The sequence below is a fragment of the Pocillopora damicornis genome, chromosome 10 (genome assembly GCF_964200805.1).
Source record: "Pocillopora damicornis chromosome 10, jaPocDami1.2, whole genome shotgun sequence".
NCBI lineage: Eukaryota > Metazoa > Cnidaria > Anthozoa > Scleractinia > Pocilloporidae > Pocillopora > Pocillopora damicornis.
Window position 1 is genome coordinate 11,800,663 of NC_142679.1, and position 22,239 is coordinate 11,822,901.

The 22,239-nt window shown below is 39.6% G+C and overlaps 5 protein-coding genes and 1 pseudogene across 6 annotated transcripts; 2 read left to right on the top strand and 4 right to left on the bottom strand.

Moving 5' to 3' along the window:
- Positions 1 to 1,536: 1,536 nt before the first annotated feature.
- Positions 1,537 to 3,085, bottom strand: LOC149038931 (microfibril-associated glycoprotein 4-like; annotated as a pseudogene).
- A 799-nt stretch (positions 3,086 to 3,884) lies between these two features.
- LOC149038932 (uncharacterized) lies at positions 3,885 to 4,686 on the top strand (the record flags this gene model as incomplete). The annotated part of the gene is made up of 1 exon (XM_089185721.1): positions 3,885 to 4,686. A coding segment is annotated over one exon (753 nt), but the record flags the coding sequence as incomplete, so codon positions are not given.
- Positions 4,687 to 10,142: 5,456 nt separating this feature from the next.
- LOC113681725 (angiopoietin-related protein 7) lies at positions 10,143 to 12,057 on the bottom strand. Its single transcript, XM_089184265.1, has 3 exons — positions 11,454 to 12,057; positions 10,981 to 11,361; positions 10,143 to 10,573 (listed from the first exon to the last, which is right to left on the bottom strand). Exons 1-3 carry the CDS (start codon positions 11,707 to 11,709, stop codon positions 10,308 to 10,310), a joined length of 903 nt encoding a protein of 300 aa, XP_089040391.1. The 5' UTR covers positions 11,710 to 12,057; the 3' UTR covers positions 10,143 to 10,307.
- Positions 12,058 to 12,380: 323 nt separating this feature from the next.
- On the bottom strand, positions 12,381 to 15,565 carry LOC113681724 (uncharacterized). 2 transcript variants are annotated; one of them, XM_089184263.1, is made up of 2 exons: positions 14,117 to 15,559; positions 12,381 to 12,630 (listed from the first exon to the last, which is right to left on the bottom strand). In XM_089184263.1, the coding sequence occupies exons 1-2, from the start codon at positions 15,351 to 15,353 to the stop codon at positions 12,596 to 12,598; spliced, it is 1,272 nt and encodes a 423-aa protein (XP_089040389.1). In that variant the 5' UTR covers positions 15,354 to 15,559; the 3' UTR covers positions 12,381 to 12,595. The 2 variants fall into 2 exon arrangements, with proteins under 2 accessions (XP_089040389.1, XP_027054643.2); XM_027198842.2 differs by lacking the exon at positions 12,381 to 12,630 and having other exon boundaries at positions 13,273 to 15,565.
- On the top strand, positions 15,559 to 19,235 carry LOC113681721 (uncharacterized). The gene is made up of 2 exons (XM_027198840.2): positions 15,559 to 15,725; positions 17,498 to 19,235. Exons 1-2 carry the CDS (start codon positions 15,679 to 15,681, stop codon positions 18,867 to 18,869), a joined length of 1,419 nt encoding a protein of 472 aa, XP_027054641.2. The 5' UTR covers positions 15,559 to 15,678; the 3' UTR covers positions 18,870 to 19,235.
- On the bottom strand, positions 19,143 to 21,594 carry LOC113681722 (uncharacterized). Its single transcript, XM_027198841.2, has one exon. It carries the CDS (start codon positions 21,406 to 21,408, stop codon positions 20,062 to 20,064), a length of 1,347 nt encoding a protein of 448 aa, XP_027054642.2. The 5' UTR covers positions 21,409 to 21,594; the 3' UTR covers positions 19,143 to 20,061.
- Between the last annotated feature and the right edge of the window lie 645 nt (positions 21,595 to 22,239).

Consider the following 22,239-nt stretch of genomic DNA (forward strand, 5'->3'; position numbering starts at 1 on the left):
CAAAAACATTTGTCTCCATGTCAAATTCACGATCATAGTAAGGAAAAGGTAACCAAACTCTATCTGTAAGGTAAGACCGTCAAAAAGAATAAGAAACGATCAACTGGCTTATTACAATGTTTACTGAGTAGCTTATGCTATATTATTTCCATTTATTTTCAAGTTCAAATAAGTTAAAAATCACCCGTAATGAAAATTCTTGCTAGATACCAACTTTGTCTTTTTTAACAATACTCGTTAGTTTGGAGTAACTTATATGTTTTCAATAAAAGAATGCACAATTAAGAAAGGTCTAGAATGTATAGGGAGGTGAAGCGTTTTACAAAAGGCAAGTACTATTTTGTACCATTACGAGAGGTACCAAGCCTCCTTTCCGCTCCCTCTCGACTTATGCATTTATCACGCTTGCTGCACACCTAACGCGAATGCCGGCTTAGGTTGAACACAGGACTTAATGAGTCACTAATAGACCACTTGAAGAAGTACGACCAGATTCTAAAGATCATATCTTGTCATATTTCCTTTTCACTGTAAGACCTAATATAAGTTGAACTGTTCTGATCTTCTCAACAGGACAGAAATATTGCTAGAATTTTTCATACGTGGGGTGTTGGAGTTTCCTTGGGGATTTGTTGCGAAATAAATTAGCGATTTTAGGTGCGAGTTCGTAATGGTAGTGTGCGTAAAAAATGTCTGCTACGCCGCAAGTTACACAAATGCAACAACACGTGTAGTTCAAACCAACATTTTCTACCGCTTGTACAATAGAACAGGCTGAAGTAGTGATTATTTCTGGCATATTATTAAATAGGTTGGGTCGCTTCACTATGCCTGGGCTACAATTAATTTTGCGTAACTCCGTCCAAATTAACAGGGCTACGCTCGCAAGTTAAAGTAATATAGCCCAAGTCAGAGGTTTTGTATGTACCGTATTTTCGTTGAAAACATTATTATTTTTTTCGCTCCTCTGATTCTTTCAAAATTCTAATAAATCATACAAGAAAATCCCTCGGGTCTTCTTGTATTTAACAGAGCCGTGGAAGAAAAGGCCTACTATCGTCCCACTCGGGTAAGGTAATTAAAGATTATTTTTTTCCTGAGCTTGGATCAGGGATCCAGGATATCACCGGCAACTCTATGACTGAAGATCTATCAGGTAAAACTGAAAACTTTTCGGGAGGGGGACGGTGGTGAAGGAATCACCATTTCCCTTGTTCACGTCAGATAAGGTACAGGGGTAAAATTCATGTCTGACGAGATAGCAAAAGTAAAAGGACGATATAAACATTAAAAAAAAGTAAGAAAAGAAAAAATGCCGAGAACTCTTTGTTCCAGATCAATCACAGAACATAGAAATTTGTGCCAAAATCGATTTAATCCCAGATAAATATGATCACTACTGACATTTAATTGGATATCGCTAAAGTTGCAAATAAATTTTGTTAGTTTCAAGCTTTCGATCGTAAAACAAATAATGATACACGAAAATGAACTAAACGTATTTCTCTCCCTTCTTTTCTTTTATTAAACCCATAACTTTGTCAGACCCATTCAAATATTAAAGCATATTTACATTGCTTTTTATTCCGTGTTTCTCGGCTATGCAGAGAAGCCGATAAACTATAGCTGATGTAGTGTATTCCTTGTATGTGTATGTTTCTAGCTTAAAAGTCCACGGGCCTGATCTTCAATTCAGCTCTCTTAGCTGAGTAATAAGCACCCTTCCATTTACTCCAGTTGATACCACTATAGTCAGACTTGACTTGCGAACCGTGGTATAGTAGCCGTTTAAGTTGGTACGGAGACAGCTATTGTTCCACCAAGCACTCTTATAGGATGCGGCGCAGTTGAACGAGTTCGCATTGTCATTGTCGCGATCTTTAGTGGAGAATGCCATGTTTCGATGATAGCTCAAAGAATCATCAGCAGTTCCAGCTGAGACGGAATCACATATTATTAGCAAAGGAAGGCTATAGAAATTGCAATGGATAGAAATTGATCCTTTCAGCATTTTTCATTCTCTGATGATAGGATGAGACGGAATCACATGTAATTAGCAAAGGGAGGCTATAGGATCAAAACTTGCAGGAAGAAGTTTGGGAACGATCAGAAAGTAAAAAATTGTAGTGGATAGAAATTGATTCTTTCACGGCGTTTTTCAGTCTCTGATGGGTAAAATGAATCGAGGTAGACCCATGCAGAATCGCTCGAATTCGGTTGCGTCTTTTAGAACAATTCTGTCTAAAATAGACCAATCCACAGATTAGGGAGTACTCACCGGTATATATCCCAAGGCCAAGTCTGTATTTGTTTCTTTCGCTGGAAACAGAGAACATGTCATATTCAGCGTAAGCTGTATTTCCTTGTGTGTCTTCAAGCTCCACTCGCAGTCTACTCTTTGTTTTCGTCAGGCGGTGTATCTTGTCCAGTCCGAGCCAAAACTCACCATTTAAGTTTCCGAATCCACGTTTGTAATCCGCCCAGCCGCGATTGACGAAATCAACGGAGCCATCGAGTCTCTTCTAGAACACTGTCCAGCCCCCACTAGAAGATTTTTGGTCGCAAAAATCCTCAAACGCACCTAAGCCATCGGGGTCGATTGTGTAAACTCCTGTGATTCTTTGGCCGGATTTGAACAGCTCAGCACAGTTTTATCATGGCTGCGGAGAGACATCGAACAATCGTAGTTAGCATGATATATTTCAGTATGGATGAGTCGTAAGACGTACATACAAAATTGACAGAAACTCACCTGGCGGAGTTGTTTTGTTCTCCGTTAAAGCATCGATTTTCTTCTCTAAATTTACGAGTTGATTCTCTATTTTGAGAAGATGTGCCTTGATGTCCTTATTTGCTGGTCCAGAATAGTAATTGTTGAAGTGAACGTTGTGGCACTTGCTTGATGTCGAAGTATCGGGAGTTTTGTTGGATGTGACTTGTTTAGATGTGCTGTTTACCCCGCTCAGAGTTTGAAACATCGAGTTGCAACAGAGCAGGCAAAATATGATGTTGAAAAAATTCATCCTCGACCGAGAAAACTCACTTCCCGGCTATTCAGAGTCGCAATGTAATTTTCTCAACGTATATAGAAAATCTTATTAATACACTGTTCTGACCACGTCAGTATACAAGCAGGTAGATTTTTCGTGTTTGGGTGACTGTCATAGACAAGCACTGTTTTTGTTTCGTCTGTCATACCAAATTTCATTTTATTTGAAAATGTTAGTTTTGTATTTTGCTCACTTCAAAATGTTCGCTCCCTAAATTCCCTATTTCCTCATGCGCTTAATGAGATGCAACTACACGTCTGTTTGTTTGAAAAACCACAAACGCCGGGATAAATCGTCATAGTTTCTTTACCTTCTAATGGATCCTATAAACAATAAACATAATAGGATGGTCTAGAATGTATGGTGAAGTGTAGCATTAACAAACAGGGCAAAAAATATTTAAAAAGTGCTGTGTCTTACGCTAGCAAACCTCCTTCCCATTCCCTCTCGACTTGTGCATTCGTCACCCCAAGGCAACTTTTGGTTTTGGTTGAACACAAGATTCATCGATGCAGAGAGCTGGCTTGCCTGTCAGGATGAGTTAGACGCTATTGAAGCGATAACCCGAGTTTCCTTAGAGATTTGTTGTCAAAAGGTCTGGAGAACAGCAGATATGTCACGAATTTAAGAAAAGAAACGACATCTTTTAAAAAACATGCCTTCCAGCTCAGTAGACACTACGTGGATAAATGAACGATTGATTAAATAGACGACTGATGTTTCGACAGTTCTTCTGCCAGCAGACAAAGTAAAAAGTTGAATTTAAAGTATATGAACAAAACAAACAATAGAAACAGAACAATGTATGCAATTATTAGGAAAGTTTTAAATTAACATGAATCCAAAACCAAAGTTCTCACAGTCACAGGGAAGAGGTTGGCGCCCAGGATCCAGCAGGACGCATTAGTTATTTTAGGAACTAGCCTAAAGGCTTTAGCAAATGTCGACTGTGTTTCACTCTTAGGTCTAAATATTGACAGCACGCTCTCTTTCAATGCACACGCTGATAAAGTCTGCAAAAAACTGGCTTCGCGTATTGCCATTTTGCGAAAAATTCGCACGTATTTACCGCTTCCTCAACGCATTCAGTATTACAACTCTATTATTAGTCCGGTTATGAGTTATGTCAGCGCCATCTGGTCAAATTGTGATAAAGAATTGTTATATAGAGTTTTTAAGCTGCAGAAACGCGCTGCTAGAGTCATCCTTTACGCAGAGCGGATGGCTCCATCCGTAGAACTCTTTAATAGACTGAAATGGATTCCTTTTTACGAGAAGTGTAAGATTGACAAAGCGTCGATAATGTTTAAACGAATCCACGGTGCACTACCTAGCTATTTAAACGAGCATATTCCGATCAACAACTCAAGACATTCAAGAACTACGCGCTATTCAAACTTTAATGTACTGTGCCCCAGATATAACAGGGAAACTGAAGGCGGGCGCACTTTTCTCGTCACCGGAACCAAAATTTGGAACGAGATACCACTACGCATACGGATGGCGGACAGCATAAGGTGCTTTAAGCACAATATGTGGACTAATATTTTTTCGCAGCAACAATTTTTAAGTCATTTTTGTGTATAGTTTCCTTTTTAGTTTCTTTACTTATCTTGTGATTATGTTATATTATATTAGTTACTATTTTTATATTGTATTATACTAGTTTTTATATTGTAATTATTTCTGAGTGAGGGCCACAAGTTTATTAGCTATGCTATTATGTGTTACCCTCGTAAAATAAAGTCTTTATTATTATTATTATGATAGAAATGTTGATAAAGCGTAGGTTGCCCCCATTGAATGTGAATAACTTCTTTAATTTTAAGTTGGAGAGTTGTGGGAGCGTGATATAAGATGCCAAAAAACTCATCAGGACATAGGTTGCGACATTGTCGAGAATTTTGTAAATGTCTGAAAATGTGAGAGGTCCTACCAGATTATTTCTGACATATCATAACAACTGTTACTGAGGGTATGAGGGAGGTGCGGTTGTGAAACAATTTTAAATTTACCAAAACTGGTTACAAATCTTTCACAGTAATTACCGGGTTGATATAATTGTATGTCTTAAGGGTAAAATCAAATGAAATGTTTAAAACCTCACTGAAAACATGGTAAACCAGCTGCAAAATATGTGTGACATACACCCATGTGGCAGCCACGTAGATACGCGAAAATCAACTTCAGGAACAAGTATTTAAATCGCTCACGTGGCGGGAGAAAATATTTCCATAATTATCTTTGGGACTGTCATAATCGTCAATTTCATGACTTTAAAGCCCGTTTCTTTCCGCTGGAGTATTCTTTTGCGTGTTTGCTCTTCGTTTTCGAGGTTTATAAAGTGAACTTTGATTGAGAATGGAGCAAAATGTGGGAAAAAATCAGCCGGCTATTTTTAGTGTACACTCCTACAAAATATTTCCCTATTGATCGTTGGAACTGTTGTCACCGTCGATTTTAAGAGCAAATGTGGCCAAAAATCGAACGTTTCAAAATATGGTGGCAAAAGCCAAAAAACAATTCGGTTCATATTCTCATGATCAAGTAATGCGATTTCCCACCTTTCTTTTCAAACCTTTAAAGCTAGACGAAGCGCAAAATAAACAATAGAGTTGACAAAGGCTTCAGCAATAGAGAATGACAGTGACGAAGAAACCTGTGAAAAGGAGGTGGGCTGTTATATTGTCCAGAGGAGGGGTATATCAAAACCTTCCTGCATTAAAAACCATCTGGACTGTGGGAAAAACAAGTATGCCCTAGAACAAGAAATGCTGTACGACAAAGCAATGACGCAGGTAAACTGGAGCATGGCGGTGGTGCCGTTCCTGAAACTACATATATATATATATCGTTAAAGGATAAAGGTCCAGCGCTACTGATGGGATGGGCTCTGAAGTCAGCGATAGTAACACGCAAGAACCTCACCGATGCTCAGAAAAACTATCTTACTGAAGTATTTCAAGGAGGAGAACACACCGGGAAAAAAGCTGATCCTTCTATCATTTCGAAGGCAATGCAAAGAGCTAAGCTCAGCAATGGCTCTAGTATCTTTGAAAAGGACGACTTCCTCACACCTCAGCAGATAGCAGGACTTTTTTCTCGCTTAACAGCGAAAAATTTAACTTTCAGCACTCGCGGTGAAGATGTTGAAAAACATGAGGCAAACAGAGAGAAAGACATCCAAGAGCTTAATGAGGAAGTAATGAGGACTTTTGATCTTCAGCATGCAATCATGTTTGACGTATACAACATCTGTGAAACTGTGTGCCACTCCTAGCTGTCAAAGTTTTCCGTAGGGATGCCGCGGGAGATTTGTACCGCGCTTGAGTAAGACGTATCTTCAATAACAAGCAGGCGCAAGCAACCCCATATAGATATTTAAGAAATGGTTTACAAGTGTGGTTATAAAAGCTTGGACTAAATTTCCAATTAAATGTCCACCTTGAATTCCTTGCCTACGAAAAGATCCGCGCCCTGTCGGCAAACCTAACGGATTACAAACGTACCTTAGTGATCCGCTATAGCTGCACAAGGAAGTGACAGTTTCTTTTTAAACCGTCTACAACATGAAGTCGTTTACTTCTTAAAAATTTCTGAACTTGGAAGGAGAGATTAAGTAGATAAGCACAACATGGGTTTGTTCACTTTCTTTTTCCTGGTAAAATGGAGATGTTAGTCTTTTAGAAGTGGGCGTGAAAATTCTGGTCAGACCAGACAACAGGCTTATGTTAAATTTGTTATTACACATCATCTACGCTCTATGATATGTTGCCCTATAATTCATTGATGGTTTTAGACCCGACTATATATATTTGGTGGGGATTGATCACTGCTCAGAGTGCTAAATATCAAACTAGCAAGGCGCACTCTTTAAAAAGCTCTTGTTTAAAATATACAATATCAGCACAATTAACTCTCGGGAGACATGTATTTTTACCTTAAGTCCTTGATGTGAGAGTGGTCAGGAATTGCTGAAATTGTTGTCAAAACATGTTTTGATGTCGTTTTTTAAGGTTTGGTACTTTTCATCAGTCTAGGTTTCTTCAATTTGTGACGCGACGTTTCTTGATTCGCCTGAAATTTTGAGCTTCAAAAGCGGCGTTTTGGCGAAATTTAGTATCGATTTACTACGCGGTACGCATTGGTTTCGGTTTCTCTCCAAGACCTACCTAACTATGAAATATGGGCGAAATTGAATTTTCATCTGTAGCTTCCAAATGTTTGACCACTGGCAACATTCGCCCGTAAGACTTTAAAGCCCTTTTCTCTCCGATCAACAATCAATCTTTAACAATCAACTATTTTCTTCAACAATCAAGTCTTTGAATATTCAAGTTTTGCCGGGCATATCACATGCTTGTTGCATATGGTTTAAAAGGAAAACTTGAATGTTGAAAATAAACCTTGAATTTTGATTATCCGACCTACTTCTAGCTAGTTTCCTTGGGGATCTGTTGTCAAAAGGTCTGGATAGCAGTAGATATGTCACGAATTTAAGAAAAGAAACGACATTTTTTAAAAAACACGCTTTCCAGCTCACTGCACGCTACGTGGGTAAACGATTGATGTTTCGACAGTTCTTCTGTCATCTTCAGTTCTGATTTATACAAAGTACAAAGTTGAATTTAAAGTGCATAACAAAATGCTCATTGGCTCCTGTCATTGGACAAAACAAACAATAGAAACAGAACAATGTGTGCAATTACAAGGAAAGTTTTAGATAAAACATGATAAAGTTGATGATTAATTGTAGGTTGCTCCCATTGAATGTGAATAAATTCTTTGATTTTAAGTTGGAGAGCTATGGGAGCGTGATCTAAGATGCCAAATACTCATCAGAACATAGATTGCTACATTGTTGAGAATTTTGTAAATGTCTGAAAATATGAGAGGTCCTATCAGATTATTTCTGATACATCAAAACAACTGTTACTGAGGGTATGAGGGAGGTGCGGTTGTGAAACAATTTAAAATTTACCAAAACTGGTTACAAATCTTTTACGTTAATTACCGGGTTGATACAATTGCATAATGGTATGTCTTAAAGGTCAAATCAAATGAAACGTTAAAAACCTCAAAACATGGTAAACCAGATGCCAAATATGCGTGGCACACACCCATGTGGCAGCCACGTAGATACGCGAAAATTAACTCGAAAAAAGAATTTAAATCACTCACGCGGCGCGACAAAATATTTCCATACATATCTTTGGGACTGTTGTCATCACCAATTTCAAGACTTTGAAGCCAATTTCTTTCCAGTTGAGTATTCTTTTGCACAATTGCTCTTCGTTTCCAAGGTCTTTAAGGTGAACTTTGATCGAGAATGGAGCGTTCGGTGTACGGTCCTACAAAATATTTTCATATCGATCGTTGGGTTTGTTGTCATCGTCGATTTTAAGACTTTAAAGCCCTTTCCTCTCCAATTGAGCATTCTTGCGCACGTTTCCTGTTCGTTTGTACCTGGTTTATACAGATGTATTTTTATCAAGGATCAAGTGAAAAGAAGGGACAACAAGCTAGATCATTTAAGCGATAACGACAGACGTCATTTCGAATTACGTTGATAACTTCACATAATAAGACAAAAATTTTCGGCCCTTGCTCCTCATGCAAGATATCTGAGTAGAAGTCAATAGCATGATATTGGGGACAGAGGCAAACCTAACGAAAGAGACTCGAGATTCTCATTCGCAGTTTTCCACGTCTCTACTTGGGACGCCTGGAAAGACGATGTTGATTTGGCGACTAAATAAAAAGAAAAAAAAAGAATGACTCGAATGTTCCTACGGAAGTTCGAGTTAAAACTAAATGGTAATAGAGGTCAAAAACTTCAAACTTCAGTCAGAGTAGCTCCATTGCTATGCAATTTTAAAAATCTCTGCCAAAATTCAAGTGCTTTTTTAAACAATTAAGAGTTTCGTTATGTTTACTATTTAGATATGAATTTTAAATACAAACCAATCTCTTGGAGCAAACCCTTTCTTTGTATTCAAAATCATATCCTTTGTGACTAATCCAAGTTCAAACATGCACAAAAAAAGATTTAAGGTTGAAGATCAGCTATTCTCTTCAACAATCAAGTATTTGAGTATTCAATCAAGTATTCAAGTATTTCAAGTTTTGCCGGGCTTATCTCTTGAATGTTGCATATGGTTTAATAGTATAACTTGAATGCTGAAAATAAGCCTTGAATTTTGGCGAAGATCTAACCACATACATACTATCTACATTATAACAACTTACCAGATGAACACTTAAACGGAGGAATGACTTTTGCACTTTTCTTTCCTTTATAGAAGCAGATTATTTCTAAACGGAGTGCAGAATTGGACACATAAGTAGAAAAGAGTACAATAGTTCCTCATAAGGAGATATTACGCTCTTAAATGGTTGGGTTGCTTCACTATGTCTGGGCTACAATGAATAATTTTGCATGAGTCCGTCCAAATCAACAGGTCTAAGCTCGCTGGTTAAAGTAATACAGTTTTAAGTCAGTATTTTCGTATTTGAAAACATCATCATTTATTTTTGCTCTTCTGATTCGTTTCAAAATTCTAATTAATCATGTAAGAAAATATTTTGGGTCTTTAAGCTCTTTTAGTGAACAGAGCCGTGAAAGAGAAGGCCTATTATCGTCCTACTCAGGTAAGGCACTTAAAGATTATTTTTCCCCTGAACTTGGATTAGGAATCCAAGATCTCACCGGTAACTCTGTCACTGAGAATCTATCAGGTAAAACTGAAAACCTTTCGGGAGTGGGACGGTGGTAAAGGAGTCACCATTTCCCTTGTTTATGTCAGATAAGTTACAGGGGTAAATTTAATGTCTGACAAAATAGCAAAGCAGAAGGACGATAGAAATGTTAAAAAAGAATGAAAAAAGGAAAACTGCTGAGAACTCTTTTAAGACACATGTTCCAGAACAATCACAGAACATAGAAATTTCTGCCAAAATCGATGTAATTCTCGATAAACATGATCACTACTGACATTTAATTGAATATCGCTCAAGTTACGAGGAAATTTTGTCAGTTTCAAGCTTTCGATCGTAAAACCAATAGAGATACATGAAAAACAACTAAACGTATTTCTCTCTCACTTTTTTAATAAATCCATAACTTCGTGTCAAACTCATTCAAATATTAAAGCACATTACATTGCTTTTCATTCTGTGTCACTCAAACATGTAGAGAAGTTTATAAACTATAGCTAATATAGTGTATTTCTTATTTGAGTATCTTTAATTTCTAGCTTAAAAGTCCACGGGCCTGATCTTCATTTCAGCTCTCTTAGCAGAGTAACTACCACCCTTCCATTTCTCCCAGTTGATACCACGCCAAGGGGCCGAAGTATGCTGACCGTGGTAATAGTAGCCGTTTAAGTTGGCATCGACACAGCCTTTGTACCACCAAGCACTACTATATTTTGCGGCACAGTTAATCGAATAATCATCATTGTCGCGATCTTTGGTGGAGAATGCCATATTTCGATGAGAGCTCAAGGAATCACCAGCAGTTCCTGAGACAAAAACACCGACAGTTAACAAAAGTAGGCACAACACCAAACTTGCGGCTCCCCTCAAAGGCGGGAGTTCGGAAACCATCAACAAGTCCAGAAATTGTGTGTTAGTTTGGAGAGAAATTGAGTCTTTGAGCGTATTTCAGTCTCTGATGATAGAAGAGAATGTGATAAGCTCTGACACAAAAAAACTCAAAACGAACAAGCAAACAAAAAAAAAAAAGAAAAAAAAACGAAGAATCTACTGCTTTGGGGATCTGGAGCAAATAACAGAAATAGCACCCTTTTCTGTGACGCTAGGCTTGTTGGTCCGTTTAAAAATGAAAGAATCGCTCTAATTCGGTTGTATCTCTATGGGAACTATGTTTTGGGTAAAATAGACCAATCCACAGATTGTAAGCACTCACCTGTATACCTCCCAAGGCCAAGTCTATATTTGCTTCTTTCGCTGGAAACAGAAAACATGTCATATTCAGCGTAAGCTGTCTTTCCTTGTGTGTCTTCAAGTTCCACTCGCAGTCTACTCTTTGTTTTGGTCAGGCGGTGTATCTTGTCCAGTCCGAGCCAAAACTCACCATTTAAGTTTCCGAATCCACGTTTGTAATCCGCCCAGGCGCGATTGACGAAATCAACGGAGCCATCGAGTCTCTTCTGGAACACTGTCCAGCCCCCACTAGAAGATTTTTGGTCGCAAAACACCTCAAACGCACCTAAACCATCGGGGTCGATTGTGTAAACTCCTGTGATTCTTTGGCCGGATTTATACAGCTCAGCACAGTTTTTCATAGCTGTCGAGAGACATCAAACAACTATAGTTAGCATGATATATTCCAGCATAGATGAGTAGTAAGACGTATATATAAAATTGACAGAAACTCACCTGGCAGAGTTGTTTTGTTTCCCGTCAAAGCGTCGATTTTCTTCTCTAATTCGGCCAGTTGATTCTCTATTTTGAGAAGATGTGCCTTGATGTCCTTATTTGCTGGTCCAGAATAGTAATTGTTGAAGTGAACGTTGTGGCACTTGCTTGATGTCGAAGTATCGGGAGTATTTTTTGCTGTGTTGCTTTGACCTCTTGTTGTTTTAAAACTTAAGCTGCAATAGAGCAGACAAAATAAAATCTTTACAAAAATCATTATGGACTAGGAAAGTGTACTCTGAAGCTGCTATCGTAAAATCATACGCTCCAATACCGGAGAATCTAATTTATACGCTTTCTTTGGTGACGACGTCGGTTCACAAGGAATAAGATACTTTGTGTTTGGGTGACTGCAATAGTCAAGCATATCCGCTGTTGCTTAAGGGTAAGAGGGTTAATTCCAGTTGGGCAATTTATTTTAAAATGTTGGTTTCGTATTTCATTCACTTCAAAATTTTTGCTTCTTCAAATGCTTTGCTTCCACAAAATTTCATGAATTATGAAATCTGTTCTAATACACGGCAATTTTACGATGTCATGCTCGCAAAAGGAGTTAAAATTTTACAAAACTACTCACTACGCAGCTACTATCGTAAAATGATACGCTCCAAGATTAGAGTCTGAGTAATACGCTCTTGTGACTGCGTCAGTTCACAAGGAAGCAGACAAAGTCAAGCACATCCGCTGTTGCTTAACTCCTTATACCCTAACATCAGTATGCATATTCTCCATACTGGGCTGTTCATTTCTTAAGGTGCTGACAAGGAGAATTTGTTTAACAATCAAGAGCTTCTTTAGTTGGTGATCATTTCCTTTATTCTTGCGACCTTGAGTGCCTGAGGGGTGATATTGTATGGAGAGTTAATTAGATGTTTGTCACTCTCAGGCCGGTTAAAGGGTTTAGGGCAAGTGAGTTTATTTCTGGTTGAGTAAACGTATTCAAAATGTTAGTTTTATACTTCACTCACCTCAAAACGTTTGATCCTTTAATGTTTCGCTACTATACCTTTTCATCAGATTTGTGAATAGCTGCAGTTTGATACGTGGCAATGTCGACGTCATGTTGTCATGTTCGTAGAGGAAGTTGAACTCTTACAAAACTACTATGAGAGGCGATTACATCTGTTTGTCTGAAAACCTACAACAAAATCCGCACAATTTCTTTAACTTCTTATAGAACCTATGATACTCGCAAGTTCGAAGTAATTTATATGTTTTCTAGAATAGAATACACAGTTATGGAATATCTAGAATGTATTGAGGTGAAGCGTTTTAAAAAGACAAGAATTATTTTGTACCATCGCGAGAGGTAACAAGCCTCCTTCCCACTCCCTCTCGACTTATGCATTCGTCATGCCTGCTGCACACCTAACGGGAATACCGGCTTAAGTTAAACAGAGGAATTAATGAATCACTGATTGACTGCTTGAAGAAGTATGGGGGGTTTGTAGAGAGCTAAACTGCCTGTTAAAGACAAAAAAAAACTCATAGAATATTTTAGTTTTCTAGTATCAAGACAATTTATCCTCCCGTTGTGTAGTCCCTTGCCAGTATCTGAGGATTGAAACTTGTCATATTTCTTTTTCACAGTGAGACATGATAGAAGTTGAACTGTTCTGATCTTCTCAACAAGAGAGGAACATAGCTAGAATTTTTCAACCGTGGGGCTATGGTTTTGCATTCTAAGCACCTTACATTAAGTGGTTTATACCACTGCTCTACCTTGTGTATTAGTGGGCTTCCATTAGCTCAATGCAAAGAACAGCCAAATGGAGTCTAGCATTGCTAAAGATGTATGTCACACAGATTCTTCTGATTCATATGTTTCCACAACATTTAAATATCATGTTTGTATTGTGATAACTTAACATGAGATTCTCTTAGAGGTAGTGGTCACTGGCAGTCCTAAGATCACACTCCTCAGCAATTCCACCTACATTACACTTATCTTGTCTGTTAAACTTTCTTAGCCTAAATAATAAATTAGGAGTTAATTGCATGTGCCTTACTGCCTCAGTTGACCAAGAAGATGCTCATCTTCATCTGGTTTGGTGCAAATAATAATCTTAAATGATCTAACCCCTTTACTGATCCCTCCCTGCTTAGATTGCAAGCCCTTTAGGGGCCCCAGTTCTTCCCTACTGAATCACATTTCTCTTAGAGTTCACTGCTTGAGGTTGGCAAATTGATTGAATTCTTGTATGGCTTTGAATTTGTAGAGTTGCATTCACAACTGTGCCATAGACTAAAAAAAGATCACCCAGCTGGCATAATTTTAAATTGTTTATCAACTTGTGCTTGTTCATTTGGAGGCTTGTTAGGGAGCAATCATGCTAAAAAACTGTTTGGGAAATGGATTTCTGGAAACTGATTTCTGGAATCTCAACTGGAAATTGACTACTCATCAAAGGAGACTTTTATTCAGTGAGAGATAGTAGTTTTCTACCTTCACCAATGATTGATTTCAAATCTATGTGAACAGCTTTTAAAAAGAAATACAAAAAACTTTGCTGAATGGAAAGAAATATCATTTTGTCTTTTAAAGGCACATGATAGCATAACAATCTACTTATATCCAAATGTGTCCAAGTATTGATTTATTGTCTCCCTGACTTGTTTCCCACCTTCACTCATTGTCGGTAAGTCATCGCTGTTTTCAACATCAAGGTCCACATCATTGTGAATGAAAACAGGCTCAATGGTTGCATCATCTTCCATTTCCAAGCACAGATTGTGTAGAACACAGCATGCGATAACAGTGGTAGGTACCCTTAAGGTGTCCTCCTTCATTGTCTCTAACAGACACCTCCAGCGACCCCTAAGCAATCCAAATGTCTGCACAATTTTTTCCCTTGCTGAACTAAGGGCCGTGTTAAAATTATTCTGAGCAGCAGAAATATTTGGAGTTTGCGAATAGGGGGTCATAAGCCAAGAATTTAGGTCAAAATTCGAGTTACCGACAAGAAGGGGCTTTACATCATTGCCATCAATTATTCGACTTGGTGCATTCAAGATCACGCCATTTTGAATGTCACGCTGTAACGCACTGCTGCGAAGCATCTGTGCAAAACTCATGGCACCAGGGAATCCAGCACTGGCGTGGATAAACTTGCAGTTACTATCAGCTACGCCTAAAACAAGAACGCTGTAGAAAACTTTCTTCCCCAAAAAATTGTACTTGTTTTCTTTCGGTGCGATAATTTTTACGTGGGTTCCATCCAAAGCACCGATCATATGGGGAAACATTGAAATGTCTTCAAACTCGCTGACAACCTTTCCTACTTCAACCTCGCTTTTCGGAAACTTGATAAAACTCGCCGCTTTTCTTCTCAAAATATCACAAAATTCATTCTTAACCACATTGGCCGTAGATTTGGGAAGGCCAAAATTAACTCCACAAGCAGTATAACAACTCCCAGTTGCAAGACGGTTCAAAGCGACGGCAACTCTCTTTTCTAAAGAGACTGACGGTCTCATGTTCGTATCTTGCCTAGATAACTCAGAACGAACTGTCTCACAGATCTGGAAAAATGTCTTTCTTGAGACATGGAAATTCTGATACCATGTTTCCTTGGGAAGATTTCCAGCGAGTAATTCCTCGAACATGAATTGATCCCTTTGAAGGACCCAGACTCGCTTTAGTGGACCGGCTGGTTCAGGTTTTTGCAATTTTTGCGTGAGCTTTCTGTGTTCCATGTACGCAATTAACGCCATCAATGTTCGAATCCTTCGCTTTTTGAGTGTTCGATACCTTCGTATCAGGTTTGCCCGATGGTTCCGAGTCCTTATTGCTTGAATGGCAGCCATAGCGTTTAGGAAGAATCGAACTGTGTTTTTGTCAACAACGTACAGATTATCCATCACAAACACGATGAAGTTTACACTTTTCGCGTATATTCGGTTTGATTAGATCACTTCAGCCGAAGCTGTCTCTCAATACACCATGGGGCAGATTCCCTCGCAGTTGGTTTACCAGCAAAATATTTCGGCGAATTTTGATGTGAGTGCAATTTACCTAAATAATCCCATCCAGACGCTCCGTGTTTTCATCGCCTGTAAACCTACACCAGTTTAGAATTGCTAATATTTTGCGCATTGTTCGTGAACCAATCAGCGCGCGACTGCGACAGGTTTCTCACTTTCGCGTCCACCATTCGACTGGTGTCGATATCGACTGTGTTCAAACATGGATAAATCGGGTAGCAGTCCTCTATCAAACCTCGAACATTTCAGGTAAGAATGTTCTCAAACAGTTTATATTGCATTTAAACTGAGAATTTTCGATTAATTGTTGGATAAGCCATGAATTATTCGAATAAACTCGTGAACGGACTTAAACCTGCCTTTAAGCTCACGTCCACATGGGATTTCAATCGATGTGAACGTGTCTAGTAGGGTCTTCTGGTGAGGTTTGAAAAAAATATAATCTAGTTTTGCACATGAGGTACACTTAAACTATTTTAACGAAAATAGCAGTTGAATAAGGAGTCGATGTGTTCAGATTAGTTTTTTCCTGTCCGCATTTGGACGAGCACAGGCAAACATTTAGTTTCATCACTCTATGAGCTGTTAACATAAGCAGGGGCGCAGATGTCCACTTCAGCTTAATTAGCGCCTCAGATGAACTTGGAAATTTTCAGTCCATAATTGATTTTGTAAAAGACATCGTGTTCACACAGCTAAGGGAATGAAGGTTTCGAATGTTTCAAATTAAAAGCAGCAAGTCGCGTTGCCGCACAAATGTCGTGTATACCAAATAACGTTTGATTAGAGAGGATATTTTCGAACAGGAATCGTCAATTTCACTCTTTAACACATTGAAATAGCTCCTGTTTTATTTTGGGATGCCCTCAATAATCAACAATTTCACCTGTCGCGAAACAAATAACATCGCTATTTGAAAGTGAGGGTAGCAATTTGCAAAATGAATTTATCGGATAGTTTCATGAAACGAATCCACTCCAGCGGAAATTGTATTAATTCACCCGACACCCACGGAGCTACCCTTGCTAGTGTTTGCTTCATACAGGGTGTCCTCCAGGTATTGATTGCATGCTCAACTTTTCGATCTGTTTAGATTACAGCATCAAGCATACGTGAATAAACTTTGACTGTTTTGAGCATTTTTCCCTCCCACTTGTACGTTCTTGCAGTTTTTTAAAGGAAATTAGATTGCACTTACCGTGCACCCGAGCACTTATATAAACTTTCAGCGCTTATTGGAAGAAGAGGGGCGCTTGGTCGGGGGGGGGGGGGGGGGGCGGGCGGGGGGGCCCTCGGGCGATTAAAACTGATTCCGTTGTAGTTGAAGCTTAAATAGTTATAAATAGTGTGGCGATAGAAACTTTCTTGTATCTCTACCATTTAAGAAGGCGAGGGAGGAGAGCGAGGGCGCTAATTCGTGGGAGGCGCTTGTCAGTGATATAATTTGCTAGGGGGTGGGTGCTTGTTCGGTGGAGGGCGCTTGTTAAAGCGTGGGCGCTTATTTGAGGAAATACGATATGCCGAGTTAAATAAAAATTCGGTTATTGCTCTCCGTCTATTTTAGTTTGTAGTTCAACAAGTTTTCCTTAAATGTACGACATATTTTAAAGTAAAACTTCCTGAAGCCTCGATTTTGTAGACGTTCCAGCTAAATGAAGGTTTCGCCGTGGTTATTATTTTTTGCTGGTTTCTGTGTTGTTTTATCATGATTGATCAAAACTTTCCCGGGGCGTATAGTCAGAATCGGAGAACAAAAGTTTGGCCATGAGACCTTAATAGAAGAAAGCTCCTTCCGATAAATAAATCCCGACATTCCCCAGTATTCCCGTAAGTAAATGGAACAGAATCTCTCACGGACACATTGTGCCTTAAGCCTCCTCCTTCCCCTCCGTGGGAAATTGAAACTGCAACGGTTCGGGCACAAGCTTGTAAAGCAGTCACTGAAAATACAGCTAGTCGTTTTGAGCGGTTATTCTTGAGTTGGACTCAGCGTTTTTTTTTTTTTTTAAATTCGATTTCAGTCAGTTCACTGCCTCAATGCTATCTCCACCAGGGAGCGATAAAACAGGCGGCCCAAGTCAACCACTACTCGGCTTCCGTTCAGAGATGCTGGCACGAGAGAGAAGCACTATGTCTCAGTCCAAGGTCACCGACCCGAAATCCCCTGAGCAGGCAAAAGAGTCCCGATTCAGCGCTTTCACAAGCATTTCTTCCGATGGACAAGGCTTACCCTCCGCCGCTTACCCATCCAGGTCAGCGGACTCATTCATTTCGGCTATGCCCATCAAGCCGGGCCGCTCCCCTAACTGGTCGGACGCAGAAACACGGTTTCTTATTACGCTCTGGGGCGAGCAGTACCAGAACATTAGTCAGCAGAGGAACGCGAAGGCCTGGGACGTGGTGGCGCGATTGCTTAATCAGAAACTAGCGCAGTGCGGTTTTGAAACATTTCGCTCGGGTCAGCAATGCAAAGGACGGATGAAAAGTGTTGTTTTCGATTATAAAACCACAAAAAAGCGCATCGAGTCTGGTGAGGATGATAGAACGTGCGACTATTTTCAAGAGATTGATGAGGTGCTGGGAAAGACTTTTGTTAACGACGGCATCGATGCGATCGAGTCCGGTTCAGCTGTAACTCAAGAGGACGAGAAAACGTCGAATACTAGTGGAGAGAACGAAGAAAGCAACGCTTGTGACAACATTGTAGTGGTTAATATTCCAGCAAGTGCTGCACTAAGCGTGGAAACGACCACTGGATTCACTTGTTTTAGTAAAGAAGTCAGCCAGTCACTGCCCGAACACAGAGAGCTGTTAGAGGAACGTGAGCCACCCAAGAAACGGAACAAGAGGAAGGCCTCCGCAGAAGAGGACGAAGACACATCCATGCTGCGTTTCCTGAAGAACTACATGGAGGAAAGCGACAAGCGTGATCGTGAATTTTTATTGCAAATGACAAGGATGGACCATGAGAGGGAGGACAGAAATTTTGAACGAACAATGAAAATGATGATGGAGGTAGCAAAAGTGTTTAAAAGTAGCGTTGCTAATACACCCGATAATCTCAGGGGGAGTGGTTTGAGTTCTGCCCCTCACCATCAAAGTGGAGATTCTCGGTTTGCCTCTGGTTATGGAATGGGTTCTTCACGCGCAGGAGATACTCGAGAGACGCCATCGAACAGAGAGAGCAGAAAAAAGGCTCACGATGGTTCGGCTCAAGACGAGAACGGTAAACCACATCAGTTTCTTAGAGATTATATGGAAGAAAGTGATAGAAGGGACAGAGATTTCTTTCTACAGATGACCAGACTGGATCACGAAAGGGAGGAGAGAAGCTCGGAACAAACTATGAGGCTCATGTTGGAAGTCGCAAAAGTGTTCAGAGGCGGCAATTGATAGCCATGTTCCTTGCCGCGTAAGTTGTATATTTGTAGCGTTAGAGAGATGTTCATTTTTTTTAATGTGACAACGTGAGGTGGTCCCTTTCTTTCGTATTACAACAGCTTTAATCTGTAGGAGTTACGTTACATGTCAGTTCTGTCTCGTTTCTGCGAGAAAGTTCGCCTTTCAAAATAAATTTAAAAGAAGTGTGTACTGGAAGTCATGGGATTCTCCAGACATCTCGATTCTTATATCTGCTCTATCGAAATGACTTTGCTGAGAAAAATATTGAGAAAAAGACAAATTTATTTCAAATTTAAATCAATTATAATTAATTTTGATTTTAAAGATTTTTGATTTAATAAAAAGTAAGAAAGAGAGGATCATTTTGAATTCTTTGTTGTTAGACATCCAGGAGCAAGGTATCGAGATACATGGTGTCGTTTAAACTTTAATGTACCATAACTGGAAATGCTCTTGCAGTCGAAAGCTGAAACCCTTCCTGTGCGCCGTTAAGTAAAGTTGTCTTGGGAACGATACGTATTGTAACTACTAAAAAATGGTTTCATGAGAGTTTACAACCCTTAGAGTGACCAGCATCTAATTTCTTCTTACAATAATACTGCTGAATCATTCATTAAGATCATGAGAATTAAAGAAATAATCGGTAACCTAAGAAGCTTTGATAGTTAAACAAATTTTCCTCGTTGGTACTAAAGGAAATGTAGGATGAAGTAAATGGGGAACATGGATACTGATGTTAGGGCGTAAAGGGTTTAGTTTGACCGAATATGATAAACCACAGAATCTTATCCCAGGGTGTAGAGAGAGGTTAATGAATTTAAAGATTCAGTGATGAAAAACAGAACGTATTAATAGCCTCCATTCCCCTTCATCACCCTGTAAGTGGCTATGCATGATTAGTTGGCATAAATCGATGCGTAAAGGAAGTTAGATGACATGGGAGTGAAGTGGGGGAGGGGGGTGGGGAGGAGGGGGGGTGGAAGAGAGGACAAGAAATACGATAGAGATGGACAAGGGATTTTATAATAGATCGTTTCACTTCTCCTTCGCATACTTTCCCTCATCGGCTTGAAATCCCGACCAAAATCCAATGTAATGACAGTGAAAATTATGGGATGGCACAAATATTTTTTATAATTATCTTATTTTCTTCATGTTTTCTGGACTACTAGCTGGTGTTCCCTTAGAATGGTTTGACAGACATAATAGTCGACGACTTGGTCCGTTTGACTCTCCCCCGTCCTGCATTAGAAAGGGACGGTAACCTCGGAACTTGCATGCTGGTGGCTCTTGAATTACGCGCGTATTTCAAACGGAGATGCTGATCCATCATAGATTCACCAAGAAGGCCTGATGACGACCCAGCCATCGACTCCGCAAACGCCTGAACCCGTCGTTCGGTCTCGCCCAATGGAAGCAGACTTGAGCGCCGGGTGTCGCAATCTCCGCTAGATTCGTTTACGATCGCGGGTTGGGGAGGAGTGTATCTGCGTATAGGTAAACCTTGTCTGTACGAGGGTGAGTTCTGCTCAGCATAAAGTGTCAATAGTTTTTGAACCGACGAGCGGGAGGATAAGTTGGAGCCCTGTGTCAACCTTTTTTGATGAGCTAATGTTGCGAAAGCGCTGTTCACTGGGTTTTCGAGAAATTTCATTTCGTTGGCGTATTCTGTGAATAATGACTGCGCTGAAATTGACTGTTCCTGTGGAATAACTAAAACAGACCCCAATTTTCTTAATCCAGACTTTACGATATGACTTTGTTGCTGCGTGGCAGCGTCTTTCTTGTCACTCTGAAATTCTTCAGTTTTGCTTGTCTGTGCGTCGTGCGTATCTTTATCCTTTGCAAATAGAAACTCAAAAATGTCTTCTTCAGTGAAATCTGCCAAATTTTTTTTTGTTTGTTCACGATCAATATGGAAATCAGTTCTTGAAGAGTCAAACAAAAGCGCTGATCTTGTACAAAACTTGACTGAATCGTTCTGAAGGGCTCTCAGGTACTTAAGCACACTTGAAAAAGAAGCTCCCGCTTGTTTTATGAGAAACTGAGCGCAAACTTTATCACCGCGAATGAAAGCAGCTATTAACGGCTGCATACCAACGTTGTTAGCTTTATTAAGTTCACTTGCTCTCGCCGTGCCTCTTAATGCCTCTACCATCATTTTAACGACTAAAAAATTGCCAGACATTACAGAGAGTAAGAGAGTATTGTTCCCATCCTTATCAGTGATATTGATCCTTAAATCCATACAAAGCGGATCATTCAAAAGAAATCTAACCACTTCAAGTTTTCCCTGCAGACAAGCCCACGAAAGTACTGTGCGTCCATAGTTGTCCTTCTTGTTAAGGGTTGCGCCCGCAACAACTAAACATTTTAAAATCTTCATTCGCGTGCGGAAGTCATAGAGAAAGCAGGAGTGTATTAGGGCCGTTTGTCCGTCCTCGTCCACTTCATTAACATCTACGCCAACTTTTAGAAGCATTTTTACTTGTGTCCTTCTTCCACCCTTCACGGCATTTATTAGCAGCATCTTCCTTTGGTGACGCGTCAATCTTTCACCCGCTTAGCCGATTTAAGAATTTTGGAAAACGTGCCGAAGCATTTGTCGATTCCGCAAATTGCGGCAGACCAAAGTCAAAAATAAACTTTTTGTGTTTTCTTGTGCTTTAGAGAATAAGTGTGGTTAACGTATTCCTGTCATCAGTGGAAGATTACTAGTCTCTTCGCTAAACAAGGTGGATATAATTTAAAGCTTGGTTAATCATCGAGGGAGCTTTTGATTGACAGGATCATTTATTACAAAGGAAATTACAGCTTCGGGTGACACTTAATTATGTAGAAGGACAAAGGTGTTTAAGTCGATTGTACAATTATCTTGATCCTTCATAGTGTATGATATTAAATTTTCCTTTTTTAGAGAGCGTTTTCATTAAAGTAGATAATGGAAATAGAAAAACCACGTTTCAGTGCATACAATCGAAGACACAATCGAAATGAATTTGATACAGATAAATTGTGGAAATACCACGGGGAAAACTGCGATTTATGTTGAAGAAAAGTGATTATCCATGTTGTTACTTTTCCATGCGTTTTACAGAAGAAAATAGACTTCTCCATTCTAAATTGCGTTCACGCACTCAGACGGGGGGAAATGGTTACTGAATATTATTTCAGCCTTAACGTTATTGCTGTGAAAACCCTTTACCGGGTTTTTACATGATGAAAAGACAAGCGACAATTCCTTCCTTCGCATGAGTGCTTCCCTCTAGTTACAGTGGTCTGGTGCCTCACTTCGTTGCGGACGAGCACAATTCCGAATTCTCATTGGTTAAGGAGTGTGATTCATAGAGCGTAGTATAAC

Excerpts from the sequence above, each read along its gene's own strand:
- LOC113681725 (XM_089184265.1), bottom strand. The coding sequence starts at position 11,709 with ATGATTTTTGTAAAGATTTTATTTTGTCTGCTCTATTGCAGCTTAAGT. Across the intron at positions 11,362-11,453 it reads AAACAAAACAACTCTGCCAG|CTATGAAAAACTGTGCTGAG; the intron begins GTGAGTTTCTGT and ends GTCTCTCGACAG. Across the intron at positions 10,574-10,980 it reads TGGCCTTGGGAGGTATACAG|GAACTGCTGGTGATTCCTTG; the intron begins GTGAGTGCTTAC and ends TTTTTGTCTCAG.
- LOC113681724 (XM_027198842.2), bottom strand. The coding sequence starts at position 15,353 with ATGGATAATCTGTACGTTGTTGACAAAAACACAGTTCGATTCTTCCTA.
- LOC113681721 (XM_027198840.2), top strand. The coding sequence starts at position 15,679 with ATGGATAAATCGGGTAGCAGTCCTCTATCAAACCTCGAACATTTCAG. Across the intron at positions 15,726-17,497 it reads TCAAACCTCGAACATTTCAG|TCAGTTCACTGCCTCAATGC; the intron begins GTAAGAATGTTC and ends ATTCGATTTCAG.
- LOC113681722 (XM_027198841.2), bottom strand. The coding sequence starts at position 21,408 with ATGCTGCTAATAAATGCCGTGAAGGGTGGAAGAAGGACACAAGTAAAA.